Source organism: Schistocerca nitens, chromosome 2 (assembly GCF_023898315.1).
Source record: "Schistocerca nitens isolate TAMUIC-IGC-003100 chromosome 2, iqSchNite1.1, whole genome shotgun sequence".
Taxonomy (NCBI): domain Eukaryota; kingdom Metazoa; phylum Arthropoda; class Insecta; order Orthoptera; family Acrididae; genus Schistocerca; species Schistocerca nitens.
Genome location: NC_064615.1, coordinates 430,835,147 through 430,857,156, shown reverse-complemented (window position 1 = coordinate 430,857,156; position 22,010 = coordinate 430,835,147). Strand labels below are relative to the sequence as shown.

The following is a 22,010-nucleotide window of genomic DNA, read 5'->3' as shown; positions in this document are numbered from 1 at the left end:
ACCATATTCATCTGTCACAGACACGTGAATGAGGCTCAAATTAGGTCAGAGAGGTAGGATAGACATCAAATGTCAACAGTCGAATTCAACCACCCCCACCGTGACTACCCTGTTGTATATCTACCTACCAAACATGTTTTCAAACGGCTGTAGCAGGGAAACGGTACGTTTACAAACACACTTTCCTATCAAAATACACTGCTGACCATTAAAATTGCTACACCACGAAGACGACGTGCTACAGACGCGAAATTTAATCGACTGGAAGAAGATGCTGTGATACGCAAATGATCATCTTTTCAGAGCATTCACACAAGGTTGGCGTCGGTGGCGACACATACACAAACAGCAGTTGACCGGCGTTGCCTGGTGAAACGTTGTGATGCCTCGTGTAAGGAGGAGAAATGCGTACCATCACGTTTCCAACATTGATAAAGATCGGATTGTAGCCTATCGCGATTGCGGTTTATCGTATCTTGACATTGCTGCTCGCTTTGGTCGAGATACAATGACTGTTAGCAGAATATGGAATCTGTGGAATCGGGAGGGTAATACGGTACGTCATGCTGGATCCCAACGGCATCGTGTCACTAGCAGTCGAGAAGACAGGCATCTTATCCGCATGGGTGTAACGGATCGTGCAGCCACGTCTCTATCCCTGAGTCGACAGATGGGGACGTTTGCAAGACAACAACCATCTGCACGAACAGTTCGATGACGTTTGCAGCAGCATGGGCTATCAGCTCGGAGACCATGGTTGCGGTTACCCTTGACGCTGCATCACAGACAGGAGCGCCTGCGATGGTGTACTCGACGACGAACCTGGGTGCACGAATGGCAAAAAGTAATTTTTTCGGATGAATACAGGTTCTGTTTACAGCATCATGATGGTCGCATCCGTGTCTGGCGACATCTCGGTGAACGCACAATGGAAGCGTTTATTCGTCATCGCCTTACTGGCGTAACACCCGGCGTGATGGTATGGGGTGCCAATGGTCACACGTCTCGGTCACCTCCTGTTCGCATTGACGGCACTTTGAACAGTGGACGCTACATTTCAGATATGTTACGACCCGTGGCTCTACCCTTCATTCGATTCCTGCGAAACCCTACATTTCAGCAGGATAATGCACGACCGCATGTTGCAGGTCCTGTACGGGCATTTCTGGATATAGAAAATGTTCGACTGCTGCCCTGGCCAGCACAATCTCCAGATCTCTCACCAATTGAAAGCGTCTGGTCAATGGTGGCCGAGCAACTGGCTCGTCACAATACGCCAGTCACTGCTCTTGATGAACTGTGGTATCGTGTTGAAGCTGCATTGACAGCTGTACCTGTACACGCCATCCAAGCTCTGTTTGACTCAATGCCCAGGCGTATCAAGGCCTTTATTACGGCCATAGGTGGTTGTTCTGGGAACTGTTTTCTCAGGATCTATGCATCCAAATTGCGTGAAATTGTAATCAAACGTCAGTTCTAGTATATTATATTTGTCCAATGAATACCCGTTTATCATCTGTATTTCTTCTTGGTGTAGCAATTTTAATGGCCAGTAGTGTATTATGTACTCACTCCCCTATAAAAGTCCTAGAAGTTCATAGCAGAAATTTCCGAACGTCGTTCACGCAAAATGAGATGTGAAAAACTGCATCCAAACATATTTGATTCATCAACCTTTTTTTTCAAATTTATTATTCCCGATGCTCAACAAAGAACTTAATCTGACTTATCTCAGCCGTGACGCTCGGTTGGAGGTATCGCTCGCCTGCTTCTTCGCGATTTTTGGCAGAGTTCAGCTGGGAAGGAGTGAGCTGTAGCTCGGGATGATCGAAAGGTACGAGAAGTGGCGAAGCAAGTGAGCCCGCTTGCAGACAGAGGGAGCTCCGCGCTGTGGGTGGAAGTCCTCTCTGGAGCGTCAAGCACGGAAGGAGGCCACGTGCGCCGAGCCGGGCAGACGCGCTGTGCTGCTGTCGGTCAGGTGCGACCTCGGAGTTGGCATGTGTTGCGTTTGTAAGCCGATATCACCGCTGTACAGGAGGGAAGTCCGGCAGCCTTCACGTTCTGCCTTTCCATCGTAGACTTCCCCGGATCACAAGTGGCCAATTCCGGCTTCTGAATCTGGAGAGGTGCTTGTCTGATAAGAGCCTGTTTTGTGTTTGTAAAAGAGGACTTCCGGATACTACTTTTGAAGTCCTAGTTGAAATTGAGGACATTGATTTGCTTACTGACGTCGTAAGCCTGCCCTTGACACGGGCAATCTTTTCGAGGCCGGACTACATTTTTGTGGTGGAAACGCTATATGATGGTACTGTTAGGGTGCTTCCAATCTCTGTATAACCCTGTTATTCTATCGATTATCCTTGTGACTTAATTAAAGATTGTGTGTCCAACTACAGTGTTACCGGAAAACCGTGCTCCACACGTGTCCATCTCTCAATTGTCTGTACATCTGTGGCCACTACAACCACGCCTCTGAGACTACCATGCGTTTCGTCATTGTGCAACGAGGCTTACTATCAACCACGTCGATGCAAGAATGATTCACATGCTTCCTTGAACCGGTGAGCATTCAGGGAAGCCAGAAAACATCAATTTACACTGATATATAGCCATATTTACAGAACTACATGTATCTCGCTGTGATAGAGTTTGGTGAACACCTGCCCTTTGCAGGCAGTACTCTTTTTACAGTTGGTGTTTGGTCAGTGATGTATTTATCGTTTTCACACCAGAACGTAAGTAAAGCAAGCTTTTAAGATACTGTTTGTAGTAGAAAAAATCATGATTAGTTTTCTGCAGAGTACTCAATATTATTGCTCGTTTGTTACAAAGCTCCTAAGGTACCTGAAAGATGAGAGTTACAGTAATTGTTCTTAAGCTATGATAAGGAGTACGATACCATTTCTAGGAGAATCTTAAATTTATCCACATAGGAATTCAGTACGAATGCCTCGCCGATATGGTTGCACTATCGCTCGGAGGATGGCACTCACGTATCGTACAGCCGTTACGGTGCCTTCCATGACCACCAGCGGCGTTCGTCGGCCCCACATAATGCCACCCTTAAACAGCAGGGAACCTCCAACTTGCTACATTCGCTGAACAGTGTGTCTAAGGCGTTCAGCCTGACCGGTTAGCCTCCAAACACGTCACCGACGATTTTCTGGTTGAAGGCATATGCGGCACTCATCGGTGAAGAGAACGTGATACCTATCCTGAGCGGTCCATCGGCATGTTGTTGGGCCCATCTGTACTGCGCTGCATGGTGTCGTGGTAGCAAAGATGCACCTCGCCATGGACGTTGGGTGTGAAGTTGCGCATCATGCAGCATACTGAGCACAGTAACACGACGTCCTGTGGCTGCATGATAAGCATCATCCAACATGGTGGCTTTGCTGTCAGGATTCCTCCTAGCCATAATCCGTAGTAGCCCTTGGGCGGCCTGAACGAGGCATGTCATCGACAGTTGCTGCCTCACTGTATCTCCTCCATGTCCGAACGACATCGCTTTGGTTCACTCCGAGACGCCTGGCCCCTTCCTTTGTTGAGAGCCCTTCCTGGCACAAAGTAACAATGTGGACGCTATCGAACAGCGGTATTGACCGTCTAGGCATGGCTGAAGTACAGACAACACGAGCCGTGTACCTCCTTCCTGGTGCAGTGAGAGAAACTGATCGGTTGTCGGTCCCCCTCCATCTAATAAGCGCTGCTCATGCATGGTTGTTTATATCTTTGATGGGTTGACAGTGACAGAAATTTAATCTCCGAGGAAGAGCTGACTGACTGTGATAGTGCACAGTGTTTTCAACCCATAGGAGGCTCCAGATAGAGCGACAAAGAAGAAACGTCTGCAGTTCACGTCTTTTGAGATGATGCTTCAGAAGCCTTGAACACTTGTGAAATTCTTTGAGAGAGCCAACAATACAACGCCTCTTAAGTTATGAGTCTGTACACTAAAGAAAATAATTTGTGTCAAAAAATAGCTCAGTCCAGAACAGAATTTAGTAGTCCTGCAACTTGTAGACAGCGCAGAAGAAAGTATCATTAAACCATCAGTGACGGATACCAGCCCGACATTTTCAACCCTCGACAGCGTTAGATATCTGTTCCACTCCTAAAGACAAGGGTTCCAATTAAACTGCACCAAATCATGCTAACGGTTTTTAATGCTTAGTTTTTTCTTAAGCTTCGCAACTCAGTGCTGGTTATTTTACTTTGTAACTGGCGTTTAAAAAAGTTAGTTATATATATTAATCTTTTCTAAAACTTTGACCCTTCAACTAATTTGACAGAGTAGTACCGTACCCGACTTTTAATTAAATTTCGTTTTTACAGGAAAGTAATACAGAAGGTAAGTCACGTAACAACCATTTCCTGAACGGTGGTAATTTGGTGAGGACTGCGTAATTTTTTGTATGGACAATGCTCTGAACTCTGGTATCAACCTAAATACTAAAATACACTCCTGGAAATTGAAATAAGAACACCGTGAATTCATTGTCCCAGGAAGGGGAAACTTTATTGACACATTCCTGGGGTCAGATACATCACATGATCACACTGACAGAACCACAGGCACATAGACACAGGCAACAGAGCATGCACAATGTCGGCACTAGTACAGTGTATATCCACCTTTCGCAGCAATGCAGGCTGCTATTCTCCCATGGAGACGATCGTAGAGATGCTGGATGTAGTCCTGTGGAACGGCTTGCCATGCCATTTCCACCTGGCGCCTCAGTTGGACCAGCGTTCGTGCTGGACGTGCAGACCGCGTGAGACGACGCTTCATCCAGTCCCAAACATGCTCAGTGGGGGACAGATCCGGAGATCTTGCTGGCCAGGGTAGTTGACTTGCACCTTCTAGAGCACGTTGGGTGGCACGGGATACATGCGGACGTGCATTGTCCCGTTGGAACAGCAAGTTCCCTTGCCGGTCTAGGAATGGTAGAACGATGGGTTCGATGACGGTTTGGATGTACCGTGCACTATTCAGTGTCCCCTCGACGATCACCAGTGGTGTACGGCCAGTGTAGGAGATCGCTCCCCACACCATGATGCCGGGTGTTGGCCCTGTGTGCCTCGGTCGTATGCAGTCCTGATTGTGGCGCTCACCTGCACGGCGCCAAACACGCATACGACCATCATTGGCACCAAGGCAGAAGCGACTCTCATCGCTGAAGACGACACGTCTCCATTCGTCCCTCCATTCACGCCTGTCGCGACACCACTGGAGGCGGGCTGCACGATGTTGGGGCGTGAGCGGAAGACGGCCTAACGGTGTGCGGGACCCTCTCGCAGTGTCCGGAGCAAGTATGGTGGGTCTGACACATCCGTGTCAATGTGTTCTTTTTTCCATTTCCAGGAGTGTATATTGCTACAGAAGGAGCAACAGTGTCCCTAATTTGCTGGGAAGTGGCGGTGCGGTCCCCTACGGCACTGTGTAGGATCCTACGGTCTTGGCGTGCATCCGTGCGTCGCTGCGGTCCGGTCCCAGGTCGACGGGCACGTGCACCTTCCGCCGACCACTGGCGACAACATCGATGTACTGTCGAGACCTCACGCCCCACGTGTTGAGCAATTCGGCGGTACGTCCACCCGGCCTCCCGCATGCCCACTATACGCCCTCGCTCAAAGTCCGTCAACTGCACATACGGTTCACGTCCACGCTGTCGCGGCATGCTACCAGTGTTAAAGACTGCGATGGAGCTCCGTATGCCACGGCAAACTGGCTGACACTGACGGCGGCGGTGCACAAATGCTGCGCAGCTAGCGCCGTTCGACGGCCAACACCACGGTTCCTGGTGTGTCCGCTGTGCCGTGCGTGTGATCATTGCTTGTACAGCCCTCTCGCAGTGTCCGTAGCAAGTATGGTGGGTCTGACACATCCGTGTCAATGTGTTCTTTTTTCCATTTCCAGGAGTGTATATTGCTACAGAAAAATGCTGAAGATTGATGGGTAAATCACGTAACTAATGTGGTGGTATTGAACATAAATGGGGAGAAAAGAAATTTGTGGCCCATCCTGACTAAAAGAAATGAGTTTATAGGCCAAATTCTGAGACAGCAAAGGCTCACCAAGAGACGAGTATAGTAAGAACATTCAAAATGATGCATGTTACAATAGCTATTCGGGGAAGATGAGAGTAGCATGGAGAGCTTCTTCAGACCAGTCTTCGGACTGAAGTTCCCAACAACAACAACAACAAGAACATGATAAAAAAGAAGCGAACTCGGGACAAGATGATTGAAGCACATAGAGGTAGATTGTGCTGTAAGTTAAGTGTTTGGCATCGTGTAGCTTTCCACTTCACAGTCATACAGCAGCCAGTTGACGTGGCGCTGCTGGGTTCCGTTAACGGCTGTAGATCTGATTTGTGCGACCATACTGCATGTTGTGACTTCTTGTTCTATTTGGTAATGGATGTTGATGGTCTATGTAGCGAGTCGATGAGTCACTGGGTAGTTCCAAAAACACTACATATTAAGAGAAGTCGCACCTTGAAAAGACACACGAGCAATATCAACCCGATACTCCAACTCGTTCCACACGCTCTGTAGCATATCAGGCGTAACAGTTTGGATAGCTGCTGTTATTTCTCGTTTCAAATCATCAATGGTGGCTGGGAGAGGTGGCCGAAACACCATATCCTTAACATACCCCTATAAGAAAAAATCGCAGGGGGTAAGATCAGGGCTTCTTGGAGGCCAGTGATGAAGTGCTCTGTCCAGAACTTTTCCCTTTGCACAAACACCCATTCTCTGTAAACTGTTTATACCAACGTTTAATACACCACCTATCAGGAGGTTTAACACCATACTTCGTTCGAAATGCACGCTGAACAACTGTCGTCGATTCACTTCTGCCGTACTCAATAACACAAAAAGCTTTCTGTTGAGCGGTCGCCATCTTAGCATCAACTTACGCTGACGCCTAGTCAACAGCGGCTCAAGCGAACAATTGTACAACTAAATGAAACTTTATAGCTCCCTTAATTCGCCGAAAGATAGTGCTTAGCTCTGCCTTTAGTCGTTGCAGAGTTTTAAATTCCTAAAGTTGTGGTATTCTTTTTGAATCACCCTGTACAGTTACCGTGATATAGCGCTTAGCTTGTTAGCATTTACGTTGAAAGCTTTCCCAAAAGAGTCCGAGATATGCCTTAAATTTAGAAGCAAGGCTCTGTAGTTATATGCAGGAAGACGGGCCTAGGCTACTAAGATTAAACTCATTTTCTATAAAACATAGACAAAGGGTCAGCTACAGTTTTTGTGTATGGGATTATGGCACATGCTAGCTTCTGGAGCATCAGGTGGTGCTTAGGAAAACTATTTAAAATGTGTGTAATTTTCTAGGTTTTTGTGGAAACAACTACAGTTTCGTCAGGCAGTTTTCCATTACCATTTCCACAGCATTCGATATTCGTTGCATGAAAGTAGCGTGTCTAACTTCTCCATATTGGTGTAAATGTCTGCATGCAACAGATGTTGAAGCAGGAATGACATGCCGATAGATAACACCGTTCCTGCTATTTCTGCAGTGGTTCAAATGGCTCTGAGCACTATGCGACTTAACTTCTGAGGTCATCAGTCGCCTAGAACTTAGAACTAATTAAACCCAACTAACCGAAGGACATCACACACATCCATGCCCGAGGCAGGATTCGAACATGCGACCGTAGCGGGCACTTGGCTCCAGACTGTAGGGCCTAGAACCGCACGGCCACTCCGGCCAGCAGTTCTGCAGTGCAAACAGGTAAACAGTCAAAAGGCTTCATACAACAACGTACACTCCCATGAGCGTGTTAATATCACAATAGCCGATTTCGCGCTATTAGATTTTCAGCTTCAGAATATTTCTCTGATTCTTCTACGAAAAGTTCCAACTTCAAAACTAATACGCATTATACCACTGTACACGTTTTTTCAAGCGCTTTTGGATGCCGTTAAAAATATATTATTCTATTTAAACATTGTTCTTGCTTTAATATACTTATCGATACTAAATATAAGATCCTTTCTTGCATATCAAAATATGTTCCTCTTAGCGTACTATTATTTGCCTAAAACCTCGCTGCAATATCTGGAGCCGTTCACGATATAAAATGGGTGACTCACACTGCATACTTCTAATTTTTTATACTGTTTTCTCTACTATTCTGATTAATAACCAACAATTACTTGCTTTGGAGGTTAAAACTATACGCTTTGCTTATATTCCTTTTAATAAAATCAGGTTTTTAAAAATGAATTTGATAATCCTGCATATATGATAATCCTTCGTTGACAGATCTTCGAGCGTCACGATTTTAGTTAGGAGTAGAAACTATAAATCCCCCGAGCCGAATATAGATTTATGACCCGATATGTATATCCCTGAACACGTGAGATTGTCAGTTTTTGATATCTATGGACATACTTTGAAAGGTGGCTACACTGAGTCACAGCGCCAGAGATCGCGCCAAAGGGTTTTATTCCGCCGCCTCCACTGGCAGTTCTTGCTCAGAAGTTGTGGTGGTTAGTGCTTTGCTGAGAGGATGTCGATAGCTGTACTAGTTGAGGCCATGTCGTGTGCAGTTATTTTGATGGGCTAGACAGCAGATGTTATTCGAATGGAGATGTTGTAATGATCAGTGTATTTTTAGTCAATATATATGAAGGTATAAAATATTTTTTTTTTATTTTATTTTAAATTTCCTAGCTAACAATGCCTCTTGGTCACAGGTTCAGTCAACGAGACTTCGTAGCCGGACATACAGCGACTAAAATTAAAAATATTTGCATTATAAATAATTAAGCCCCCATGCACGTGGCGACCGCTGCTTCGGATCGTCCCTTGGAATTCTTTTGATAGTAAAAATAGCAGGCAGTAGTATTGCTGTAGTAATTTGTAGTTTAGTTATTGTAGTCTATATTGCATGTGTAGATTTGGTAATGAACATTTGTAGTTGTCTTGTCTTTCTTCTAATGGTATTTTTGCAGAATTTAATTTCTGATGTCTTGTATACGCGTTTGACAATTTTGTGCAATTATGAAGATTTCAATTGTTCGTTATCGTGTTTTAGGGAAGAATTTCATGTGAATGGTGTTGGTGATAAAAGTGTCATATTGTGTGTAATTTTAGTATAGTGACGAGTTTTGTATGTTCTGTAAATGATTACGCGATCGATGAAAAAGGCAAAAATTGATGGATAGTGAGAATGACGAAATTGTTAACATGGCGAACTCGCCAACACAGGAGAACAGTATGATGAATAATGAAGTAGAAAACAATTTAATAAGCAGGGAAAATAGTCCAGAACCAGTTCAAAACTTTTCACAATTAAAGAATTTTCAGAATACGAGATTACCGACAGAAGATTCTGGAATAGTATCGAACACAGATAGCTTTACAGCTATGACGAAGGAAGCTGGTTTTGCGGGAAATGTTAGGGGCGAAAAGAATTTCGAACCAGTTAATATGGAGCAGTTGATGGATGCTATATTAAATTTGGGATCACTAATGGGAACAATGGAAACACAGTTAAGATCTGAATTAAAAACAGTGGGATCACAAATAAGAACAATTAAAACAGAGATGGAAACAATGGAAACACGGTTAGACTCACGAATAGGGACATGTTTCAAAAACATGAAAGATGAATTAAAGAAAGAAATTAGAGAAGACGTACAACCGATTTTGAATTCTCACAATAATAGATTAATTGCAATAGAAATTAGACAAAAGGATCAGGATAGAGAACAGGAAGAAAGAGATCGCGTGATAGTACAAAAATTTTTCAGAGTTAAATTTACAACGTGCACACGATAAGGAAGAAATATTTGAGAGAATCGAGGAATCCGTACCAAATGACAGAATAAATAACCTAACACAACAATATGAACAGTTAACTACTAAATGTGTCAATACTGAAACCCGAGTCGCGACACTTACGGAAGACGTAAATAAACAGAAAGAAAAAATAGGTGACTTATCGGAAAGAGTTGAGGAGATTTCAGATAAATTGACAAATCTTAGTTTACATGGGGACAGAGATTCAGATGATACAGCTCCATTGCCATTTGCAGAAACCGAAGAGTACCAGAACATAAATAAACATGTTGAAAATCAGGGAAAATTTAATGAACGCGTTAAAAGGGAATTTGAGGAGTTACGAAAGCAAGTCAAACAAACTGAAAGCGAAATCGTAGGAAAGGACAGTAGAAGAAATTTAGAATCACAGATAGCAGAGGGCTATGAAGAAAATAATTTATTTCATTTACGAGAAGCAACAAGAGAGCGCCAGGCGCACGAACTTGATAATCGACATTCGGCCTGGGACAGACGCGGTAGGTCTTTGTCGCCACGAGACGAAAACTTTGACTATAAACACTTTTTAACTGTTCGGAAATTTAAGATCTTTCGCAATTCTAAGAATGACATACATCCATGTTCATGGTTAGATCAATTTATGTACCCACTTCCACCAAATTGGCCAGTAAGTCACAAACTGGACTTTATGTGCGGCTATTAAAGTCCTCAGGGGATTCGATACACTAAGTGAATATGTGCCGTAGCGTGCACAGGGCCCCGAGCTGTAGTGGTGCTATTTCCCTTTAAGTTTTCTGCACCGCTGCCTACTCTTTTACTATTCTTTGTATCTATCAAAACAATTCGTCAACTATCAATATATCTAGAGAGTCGGTAAAGAATAACCGGATATGACTATTTTACCCAAAAGTGATTTCGGAAATTACCGTTTGGACTTACTGTATCTTCAGCAGCATTCATTCTTAGTTTAAACAAAATGTTACCTGTTTATCTTCGTGGCAATATTATTTCATATGTTGACGATATTCTTATTGCTAAACGTTCTGGGAGTGACCATAACAAAATTTTGGATTCATTATTACGTATTTTTGCAAGAGTTGGCATTACAGTGAACTTGGAAAAATCTGAATTTGGTCGTTCTCAGATGAAATTTCTTGGTCAAATTATTTCTGCAGAAGGTATTCTTCCTGATCCAGAGAAACTAGACGCTCTTCGTAATTATGCTGTTCCTACTACAAAACGTGATGTTCGTAGTTTCCTTGGTGTCTAATTTTCTTAGACGCTTTGTTAGATTGGACAATTTGGCCGCACCTCGTTTATGTGAACTATCTGGAAAGAATTCTAATTGGTGTTTTGATGAGGAAGCTCAGTCAGCATTTGAACAACTTCGTGATGCTTTAGTTGCTGCTCCACTTCTTTCACATCCGGATTTATCTAAAGATTTTTGTTTGGCGACGGACTCATCATACGAAGGCATAGGTGCACACTTATTTCAAGAGATAGAAGAAAACGGCGTTATAGTACAGAAAACTATTGCATTTGGAAGTCGTGTTCTCTCTAAATCAGAAAAGAATTATTCGATTACGGAACTTGAAGCTTTGTCTGTTGTATGGGATTTCACAAAATTTCGCATATTTTTGTTTGGCACACATACTAAGGTTGACACAGATCATCGAGCTCTGGAATTTCTTATGTCAACAAAATTAACTCAGGGAAGATTGTCACGATGGGCGCTGTATCTACAGGAATTTGATTTTAGTATTGTTTACATACAGGGTTCTTCAAATATTATCGCTGATGCTTTATCACGTGCACCTATGGGTTTGAAACAAAATGGTGAGGAGGACCGCAAAGAAAATAATTATTGTTTGATGTATATTCAAGGTGTTGCGTTTGAAAATTTTATTTCGTCTTCGCTCCAGGACATCGCTAAGGAGCAAAATAAGGATCCAATCTGGACGGACATTAAGGAGAAGTGGAGGAGAAAGGAAAGCGTAGCGATTAGACAGTATTATTTAGTTCGCAATGATATTCTTTTTAAACGAAAATCGGTCGACAAATCTGTTTGGTTAGTTCGCATTCCTGATGAGTGGGTTAATAAATTGATTTGGTACACACATTTCAGTTATGCACACTTTGGTCCCAGAAAATGCTTTCATAAATTACGAGAAAATTGCTGCTTCAGTAATATGGAAAAACGTATTCCATCTGTTCTTGCCAAAAGCAAATTATGTCAAAAGGCTAAGCCGCCAACTATTTCTCACAGAGCACCGTTGTTTCCTATCATTCCAGCGAAATTAAAGGACATGGCTGCAGTCGATTTGTTCGGTCCAGTGGTTCGTTCTACTAATGGTTTTGCGTACATTTTGGTAGCAGTGGAATTGACATCAAAATATGTGTTTTACACCTTTACGCAAAGCAACAGCTCGTTCAGTATCTAATGCTTTCATCAAACATTTTCTTAAAGAAGTGGGTCTTGTTGATAAGGTTATATCAGATAATGGATCACAGTTCCGCTCTAAAATTTGGCTTCATACTCTATGGCGTCGTAAGATTAAACCAATTTTCATTTCACTTTTTCACCCTCAATCTAACGCTTCAGAGAGATGGATGAAGGAAATCAGTAAACTGTGTCGACTTTATTGTCATCAGAATCATAGAACTTGGGATCAGTATCTTCATATTTTTCAAAACATTCTGAATGAACTCCCTAATGATTCAACTTCTTTACCGCCTATATTGATATTAAAAAATAAAGCACCGACGAATCGCATTTCTGAAATCGTTCCTTTTCCGCCTACACGGAAACTGCGGCATTCTGAAGTTGTGAACCTGGCTCTGCAAAATATTACATCTGCGGCTGCTAGAAGAGAGAAATCAGCTAAACGTCCTGGTCGTTTAAAAACCTTGTCAGTTGGTCAAAAGGTGTTAATTAAGTCTCATCGTTTGTCTCACAAAGGAAAAGGCTTGTGTCGCAAATTTTTTCTTCTTTATAACGGTCCATATAGGGTTCGCAAAATTATTAATGATAACACTGTCGAAGTACAAACTCTTAAATCTCGGCGCTCTAAGGGAATACATCGTATATCGAACGTTAAAAATTTTTGTGGAATGACATACTTTGAGAAACTAACCGTTATACGTAAACATGCAGAGAATACAAGGATACCGCGCCGTGTTCCGGCGGCGGCACATACTTAAAGCAACAGTCAAGTCTGCGCGCCGCACAAGGCAGTCGTTGACCGAAAACAATTACTTCCTACGTCATGCGTACCTACAGCTGATCGAGCGCTCAGTGCGAATGCACTGACAGCCGTAAACAAATATAGTCTAATTTCTCTGATTAAATTCAGTATAAAGCTATAGTGACTTGATAAATTATTCACGTTCAGTATTTTACAGGATACGGTTGTATAAAATATTTAAGGACTTCAGGTAAATTCTGTGAGTGTCCGACGTTAAGAGGACTTGCTATCGAGAAAATTTCAGGTAGAATGTAATTTCGAAGAAGAAACTAATCAACTAAAAAGGTAGCTATTAATTGAGTTTATTTTTCAGGTAACATATTTCCACTTAGGTACGTACTTTAGACGTAATTTGCTGCTCGCGATTACGTGATTTATACTTTGTGTTATCTGATTTTGACAATGTTTTATTAATGAACAGGGTTGTTACTTGTGTATATTATGCATTGCTTGGCTGCTATGCTATTTCACTGATGTCACATTTTTTTTATTATTGCCTGATGTGCCTATTTATTTAAATTATAATTGTCACATGATTAATTGTGCTGATATGGTTATGTATGTAAGTTATACTTTGTGATTTATCTGCTTTCGCCTTCATGTTTACTTATTAAGATTACATATGAACATTTATTTGCTTATGCTGATGTGATGCTAATGACCTGTTTATTATGTAAGATATATATTTGCTGCTTTGCGTATGGATTGCATGTTTACACATTTCTGTTTTGTTGTCATAACTACTCTTTAAGTTGGTATATAGAAATGCTGATATACTGGGTACGACATGGAGTTTAGGTCACACTATGGCATTAATTATAGATTATTCGCTTGGCAGAGCCTCATTGTAGGAATTGTGCTGCATCCACTTGTTGACATTATGTTCTCTACTGGTATATTGTCTCACTATTGCATGTTTTGCTTACGCTCAGTGCTTTATATTTTAAGATAAGAAAATGAAATACTGTAATGCTACGAACGACATTAGTACAAGAAACTTCATTGAAGTCACATGAGTTGGAGGTATTATGGAAGCTGCATAAATTTATGCTAATAGGAATGAAGCTAACGACATGACATATCAACACTAGGTTTAGACCATTGACAGTTATTACACTGCATTCTTCGTGAGCAATTGAAATAGCAAGTGATACTTGTCACAAGAAATACTCCAGATGTTTGCTTCTGTTTTGCCATGATTCTTGAAGTGGTGTACACACTGTGAAATATTATGATCATTCACACTCCGTACTCGTACTTACTTACTGAAAGTTATTCGAACTAAAGGCTGTTAGAGGTAATGTATGCATTTCTTTTATTTAATGATGGACAAGGTAACCAAAATGTATTTTATGATTCACAATAAGTAGAAGATATGGGTCAGATGGATTATACAGAGGTTGTGTGTGGATATTGTGTCTTCGGATTGTATGGGACGATGAATTGAAGTTTGCACTAGAATTTTATCTGTACTTGTTCGAGGAGACTGACTAGAGGAAAGAGTTGTTATAGAAGTGAAATGATATTGGCGATAAGGTTTATATGTATCGACGTATTGAAGAGGTATTATTGAGGTATTGAGATTGTGTGAAGTTGATGATTATTGGAGTTTTAGTGGACAAGAGGTAAGGTAAATGATATTGATGATAAGGTTTATATGTATCGACGTAAGAGGTATTATTGAAGTATTGAGATTATGTGATGCTGATGGTTATTGGAGTTTTGGTGGATAAGAGGTAAAGTAAGTGAGGAGCATATTTTTTTGTTGGTTTATATGGAACAAGGAGGATGAAGATGGCAGACTAGAACACTCAAGTGGAAGGAAGATTGTCTACACACACACTTTGTTAAATCACTAAGCAGTATATACTTTTTTTTGGAGAGAGAAAGCATTTGCATATCTTGGCACACTAACAGTTGTTCAGCAACCGTACATTTGATTTGGCTTGGCAAACATTGGTCTTGACATGATGACTACGACGTTGACTAACTATTATTGACTGTTATACATTGCTGCCACTACTACTTGATACACATGTCGAACATCAAATCTTTGACAGAATTGCATTTACAGAGTTAACACTATTCAATTACACAGTAGCACTTAATGTGGTTGAAAGATGAGTGAGTGTGTTTTGTGTGTTTCCCTTTCCTAATCCCAAATAATTGGTACCGACCTATCTCCTAAATATTATTTTACGTGTTTGTTGTGGCTTGCACTGACACCCACAAATATTATAGGTTTACTGTTATTTGTGTATTGTAATAGTTAATATGACCATTATCTGATACCATTTGTGTGTTTGTTATAATTTGTATGTTTAGTGTAAGAGCATTAATAATAATTTTGTAAAAGCAATTATGTGTGCGTTCAAACTGTTGTTCGTGCTTACATGTATTAACATTGGTGGGTGCCACTTGGAAATGTTTAATTACTGCTGATGAACTGCCTGATTAGTGATAGTGAATATTATGGACTGTTGGTGCCACTTGGAAATGTTTAATTTCTGCTGATAAACTCTGATGAACTGTCTGATTAGTGATAGTGAATGTTATGGACTGTTACCTGCACTTGTTCAAAATGATGGGTGCCACTTGGAAATGTTAAATTTCTGCTGATAAACTCTGATGAACTGTCTGATTAGTGATAGTGAATATTATGGACTGTTTCCTGCACTTGTTCAACATGATGGGTGCCACTTGGAAATGTTTAATTTCTGCTGATAAACTCTGATGAACTGTCTGATTAGTGATAGTGAATATTATGGACTGTTACCTGCACCTGTTCAACATTGCTGGGTGCCACTGATGGAACTGTTTCTACTGAAATAATGTCACTTGTTGCTGTCTGCACCTGTTCAACATTGCTGGGTGCCACTGATGGAACTGCTTCTACTGAAATAATGTCACTTGTTGGTGTCTGCACCTGTTTAACATTGCTGGGTGCCACTGATGGAACTGTTTCTACTGAAATGATGTCATTTGTTGGTGTCTGCACCTGTTCAACATTGCTGGGTGCCACTGTTGGAACTGTTTCTACTGATATAATGTCACTTGTTGCTGTCAGCACCTGTCAACATTACTGGGTGCCACTGATGGAACTGCTTCTACTGAAATGATGTCATGTTTTGGTGTCTGCGCCTGCTCGCCATTTTTGGGTGCCACTGTTGGAACTGTTTAATTACTGCTGATGAAATGTTATGAGACTGCTATTTGCACCTGTTGACCATTGCTGGGTGCTACTGTTGGAACTGTCAACTACTCTGAGGAGTGCTACTTGTTTATTGAACTACTGAAAGGATTTTATGTGAATATTTGTATAAACTGATTTTTTGTGTATTTACTGTTTATGAAATGTTATGAGACTCTTACCTGCACATATTCGTCATTGCTGACGCTATTGATTGAATTGTTTAACCACATGATACTTGTGTAAACTATTATGTAAAATCACATGTATGTAAGCATTTGTATTCCTTACTGTATTTTATATATTAGGTTATTGAAGGGTCAGTGCAAAGCCAAAATTTACCTCGTTATGTGATATTTACTTATTAATATTATCTTTTATTTTTGTCTGTATTTTTATTTGGACGAATTTGGTGGTATTTTCACCAACAATGCTGGCAAAAATACCATCAAATTCTAGCTCGTGGAGGAGGGGCATATGAAAGGTGGCTACACTGAGTCACAGCGCCAGAGATCGCGGCAAAGAGTTTTATTCCGCCGCCTCCACTGGCAGTGCTTGTTCAGAAGTTGTGGTGGTTAGTGCTTTGCTGACAGGATGTCGATAGCTGTACTAGTTGAGGCCATGTCGTGTGCAGTTGTTTTGATGGGCTAGACAGCAGATGTTGTTCGAATTGAGATGTTGTAATGATCAGAGTGTATTTTTAGTCAATATATATGAAGGTAAAAAACATATTTTTATTTTATTTTAAATTTCCTAACTAACAATCCCTCTTGGTCACAGGTTCAGTCAACAAAGCGTCTGGCTTGTGTTCATGTATTAGACTGTAATTCGGGTTTCTATGTGCAATTATAGTATTTCAGTTTCATTTAATTAATTCAGTGTAAATGGTATTTAAAATATATTGTCTTATTGAGGAAGAACCGTGCCAGATGTGTACGTTGAATCACACTTCCACACACAGAACAGTTACACTTGTGCTTTGTTGTTCCGTAGTTTTTGTTTCGTAGCTTTTATAGTTGCTGGGGACTTAATTAATTGTGGTAACGGAAATTTCCTTTCATTTTTTGTTGTTATTCTATGCAGTCAGATTGCGTACTAATTCTAGTCAGGGCCAACCGGTTACGAGACTTCGTAGCCGGACATACAGCAACTAAAATTAAAAATTATTTGCATTCTAAATAATTAAGCCCCCATGCAACTTGTAATATTTCAAACGATAAACGTGAGCGCGCGCAGTACATAATTGATGCATGAGCTCTTCACCTACTTACTGTTATCTATGAGGAAATAGCTGTACTGTACGGTACAGTACCTGCTCCCTGGTGCAGTGGAGGGCGTACTTCCAGTCCTGGTGGTGGTTCACTCGGCAGCCGCAGAACAGGTCCACATCGGCCAGGGCACTCCACACTGCAGCTGCCGCCAGCAACACATACAGCGCCACCAGCTGCATCTCACCCACTAATTCCTGCCGCTGCAACAGCACACGTACTCTTTATCATCTCATCTGTAATTTTACTAAACTAACAGCCAAAACCATCAACGAGTGCAAAACGCTAATTTTATTTACTTATTTAAGTTACAGCACACGGTACGGGACGAAAGCAGGTCGTATTTGTTTATATTTATAATGGGATCTAGTACCAGGAGGAGGGGAAGAGGAGCAGCCCAAGGCGCTATTGTATTGATTCGTAGACTACATACATCAAATTCTCCTCAAGATTAGGATCGTTTTATTTTTTTTTTAATTCTTGTAGATCCAATTCGCTTGCGTAACAGTTGCAATCAGAGGGTGAAGAGTGCCAAAGATGTTGCTGCCATAGGGGCAAGGCAAATATCAGTGGAAGTAAACCTGCAGTCAGGAAACCGAGCGTCCTATTTCCCATTTGCCTTAAAAGCAAACAATTCTGTTGGGAATTTTTCTACATTTGTGGACTCAAACCTTCCTATTACGTTTGATATGACATCAAGTGCTAGTTACCATGTCAACTTGATCCACTTGCACTTCAAAAACACATCACGAACGCTGATAAAAATAGTTCTCCTGCTCTCTTAGGGTAATAATCTGTCGGTGTTCATTATACTTGGTTCCATATGAAATACGATATGATGCTTTATAATCCATCTTCATTCACTGTCAACCACTGGGTGGTATGTGCTACCCGCATTTTACTCTCTGAACTGTCGTTTAATATTATGTTCACCTCTAGCCACGTTGGATACATTTCTCAGGTTCTGTGCTCTTCCCGACATATGTCTCTAACAGGGCTTCATCTCTCAGCACGTAAGTACACTACGTTTCTTAGTCCCCAAAGGTAATTGCAATAATTTTCCCTATCTTAAAATATGGTGTGCACTTGGAAAGCCACTTAATGATTGCTGTAATAGATGTTGCGTATTTCTTTGGATTCAACATTTTGATACTATGGCATTTTATTGTCTGGAAGTTTCTTCAGGTACAGACTGATTACTTACGAATCCTTAACAACGTGTAGTTTTAAGAGAAATCCAATGTAATCAGTGACTAATTACACAGCATTCACCTTTTTACCATTACTTAGAATTAGCTCACAACATGTAATAATATTTCTTGCAAGTGACAGAGTACTTCTGTATTCCGCTGCTTACAGGTGAGTCAGTTGCTATTACTCGTAAATTCACCTCCGGAAGCATTTCTTCTTGGATACATTGTAGCTTTCGCCATTCCATTAGTAAATTTTAACTCTATCCACTACTACTTTCGTATCATTTCCAGATTTTAGACTAAAGTCTGGAATTTATAATAGAAAAAATATTTTGTAAATTACAGTAATCGGGTAGTGGGGTCCTCGATTCAATTTTGATATCAAATTGATATGCAAATTAATTAAATTGATCAATTCATCACCCCCGCCCCGACCACTCCTGCCCCTGTCCCTGGATGACATAACTTGTTTTCTCAGCTGCACCTGTGCCCCAGCCCCCTCCTCCCTTCCTCCCCCTCCCCAACCAACTAACTGTTGGGAATTTTGGCGGGAATTTCTTTGTCCCAGGGCTGTGCTGACACCCCACCCCACCCCTAACCCAGGAATTGATGGGAAATTAAAAATGGCGATGCCCTTCCAGGACTCGAACCCTGACCCTCCTGCGCAGAAAGCCCATGTGCACCCCCTTACCACAATTATACCACCAGAGGTGCTTGGAATGGATGGGAAATTAATAATTGACGGTGCCCTTCTGGGACACGAAGCCTGGTGCTCCAGATGAGGGAGAGGAAGGTTGGTCCGGAAACTGACGCAAAGATCGATCCTAATTACATAATTAATCACAAAGATTGGGCCTAATTAAACAACTATATGCATAGCGCTACTCAAGGACGGCATAAAAGCGCAGTACACCACAAAAACAGACAATACCATGCAACTGGTGTTATCCTGCTGGGAAAAAAATTTCGCAATGCCACCCGAAACTAGCGACAGACACACTCAAACTCTACCACACCTACAAGCCGGTGGGAAAACGGTGCGGCGTATGGTACTATCTTATACTTTTTGGTGGGAAATACATTCAACTGACGAGATGCTGGTGTTGGACAGAGAGTAGTTTGAAAAGTGTATTACTTGTAAGCATACAGTATCTACCGCTTTTTGATGTCAGAGTTCGGTACAGATGGCTGCCCAAAAACCATCCAGCAGCCCAGGTAATCGAAGCCAATACACGCTACCACAACTGATGGAAAAAAATTGTGTCAAAGTTCTAATTACATTTCGAAATTGTCATGAAAAAACTGGCACTCGTAATGAACGGGTCATAATGCAGCACATATACTAGGGAATATCGTCGTCTTAAAAGACTGCACAGGAGGTGGTAGTTGAATGTGCATTCTCCCCGATAGACGTCCACAAACTGCCGAAAATCGAGGCCCCCTTCCTCTCTCCCTCCACCCTTCCCTCCCTCCATCCACCTATGGTGGGGGAACACATGCTCCTTCAGACGGCCAGCTGCTCCGCCGACCGCCTTACGGTGCGGGCAGGCCACCACTATCTACCGTTTGCTGCCACCCTCTGCGCTCGCTGGCCACACTTGGCTTTCCACCACCCTCGACAATACAAAAGGGAAATTAAGTAGCATAACTGCGCCCATCCGGAGGACGCTCCAGATAGCTATTTCAAAAGTTGGCTGTTTGCGAAACAGAAAGCCGCTCCCGCAGTGCCTTCAGTACAAAGCGCGACGCCGCCATCACTCAGAAGCGTGATAAATGACCGCTGTCCCGACCAAGGGAGAGCCACGGCCTCGTACAGAAGTCACCCGCGATTCTGCACTGGACTATTTAACATCATCTCGACTCTTATAATAAAGCAACTATTAAGAAAGGGAAAAACATTTGCAAATGGTTCAAATGGCTCTGAGCACTATGGGACTTAACTACTGTGGTCATCAGTCCCCTAGGACTTAGAACTACTTAAACCTAACTAACCTAAGGACATCACACACATCCATGCCAGAGGCAGGATTCGAACCTGCGACCGTAGCGGTCACGCGGTTCCAGACTGTAGCGCCTAGATCCGCACGGCCACTCCGGCCGGCGAAAAACATTTGCGTCGATAGTAAATGTCCTCTTTCCACGAAAATAGGCCAAGTCCATTTTCTTTCAGATTCGTGAGAGCAAAATAGGTATAGTTTTTACTTTCGGCTGCAGTTGCATCTCATTATTTTCTGACGTCCAGTGAAGTGTACCAACACCGATCACAATGATCAGCAGGGACATGCCTACCCTGCGTAAAATCATGGAAATAAAACTACAACTATTTTGATGCGACAACTACCGGTCACTGCAGAATGTCCTCCTTATTTCGAAACCGTCATCAGACTAAAGAAAAAACTGGAATTTAAACAACGAAAAAAAATCGATATTTAACAATTTCTTCCAGTTTGTTGAACAAATTACACGATCTGAGAGCGTCTCTCACAGTCAGTGTCTGGAAATAAACTCTCGTGCACATGTGTATTAAAACATTTGAGACAATCATATACATCATTGGCACACATATTGAAAAAAAAAAAAACACATTCATTTAGCGTTTGACAACAAGAAGCTATAATTCGAGAGCACATACCTGTTTTGTACACTACGACAGCTACACTTCTACCAATGCGATGCTATATCATACTAGCATTTACGAAACAAATCTTGAGAGCCTATTTCGCGATGTGTATAAGTGTGAGATTGAAATTTCATTAAAAGATACCTCCGCAACGAAAAAAGAGAAACACTTGGCAGGAATCATTCCATGGTGCCCTAGCCATCTCGTCCACCCACCACGCGGCACGTCATTGATATCAATTTGATAGACTAATTAATTAAATTGGTCATGAGAATCACTTTGCATGGCGAGTAATTTTTTTTCAGCAGTCGTATTACACTCGCCATGTAGGACAACTGGGAATCCATGGAGGGAAAACGATGGTATTTTCGAGGAACGCCATTGAGAAATCACATCTGAAGCTGACCACAGAGGAATTCTACAACCCACAACATACATTTCGAATAATAACCACGCTATTAAAAAACACGATCGTAACGTCTATGTTACCATCACCCTGCATAAAAAGCGGTCTTCAGTTTACAGCTACATACGGTCGCTGATAGTGTTACACTTTCAGGCAGAAATGCGGTCCGCAATTTGGAATCAAGTCTATCCAATCAATCACATATTTGCATTGGATCCTGTAGAGATTTCTTTTAATGATTACAGGCACTGGTGAATCATATTCGTGCCACTCTCGTGTC

At 41.8% G+C, this 22,010-nt stretch overlaps 1 protein-coding gene across 1 annotated transcript in view; it reads right to left on the bottom strand.

The window, feature by feature from the left end:
- The window catches only part of LOC126236297 (macrophage mannose receptor 1-like), a 70,214-nt gene that overhangs the window by 35,986 nt on the left and 12,218 nt on the right, over nt 1-22,010 (bottom strand). The window contains exon 2 of the mRNA XM_049945489.1: nt 17,556-17,714. Within this exon, the coding sequence (XP_049801446.1) occupies nt 17,556-17,693 (138 nt within the window). The 5' untranslated portion in view covers nt 17,694-17,714. The remainder of the gene's footprint in view (nt 1-17,555; nt 17,715-22,010) is intronic.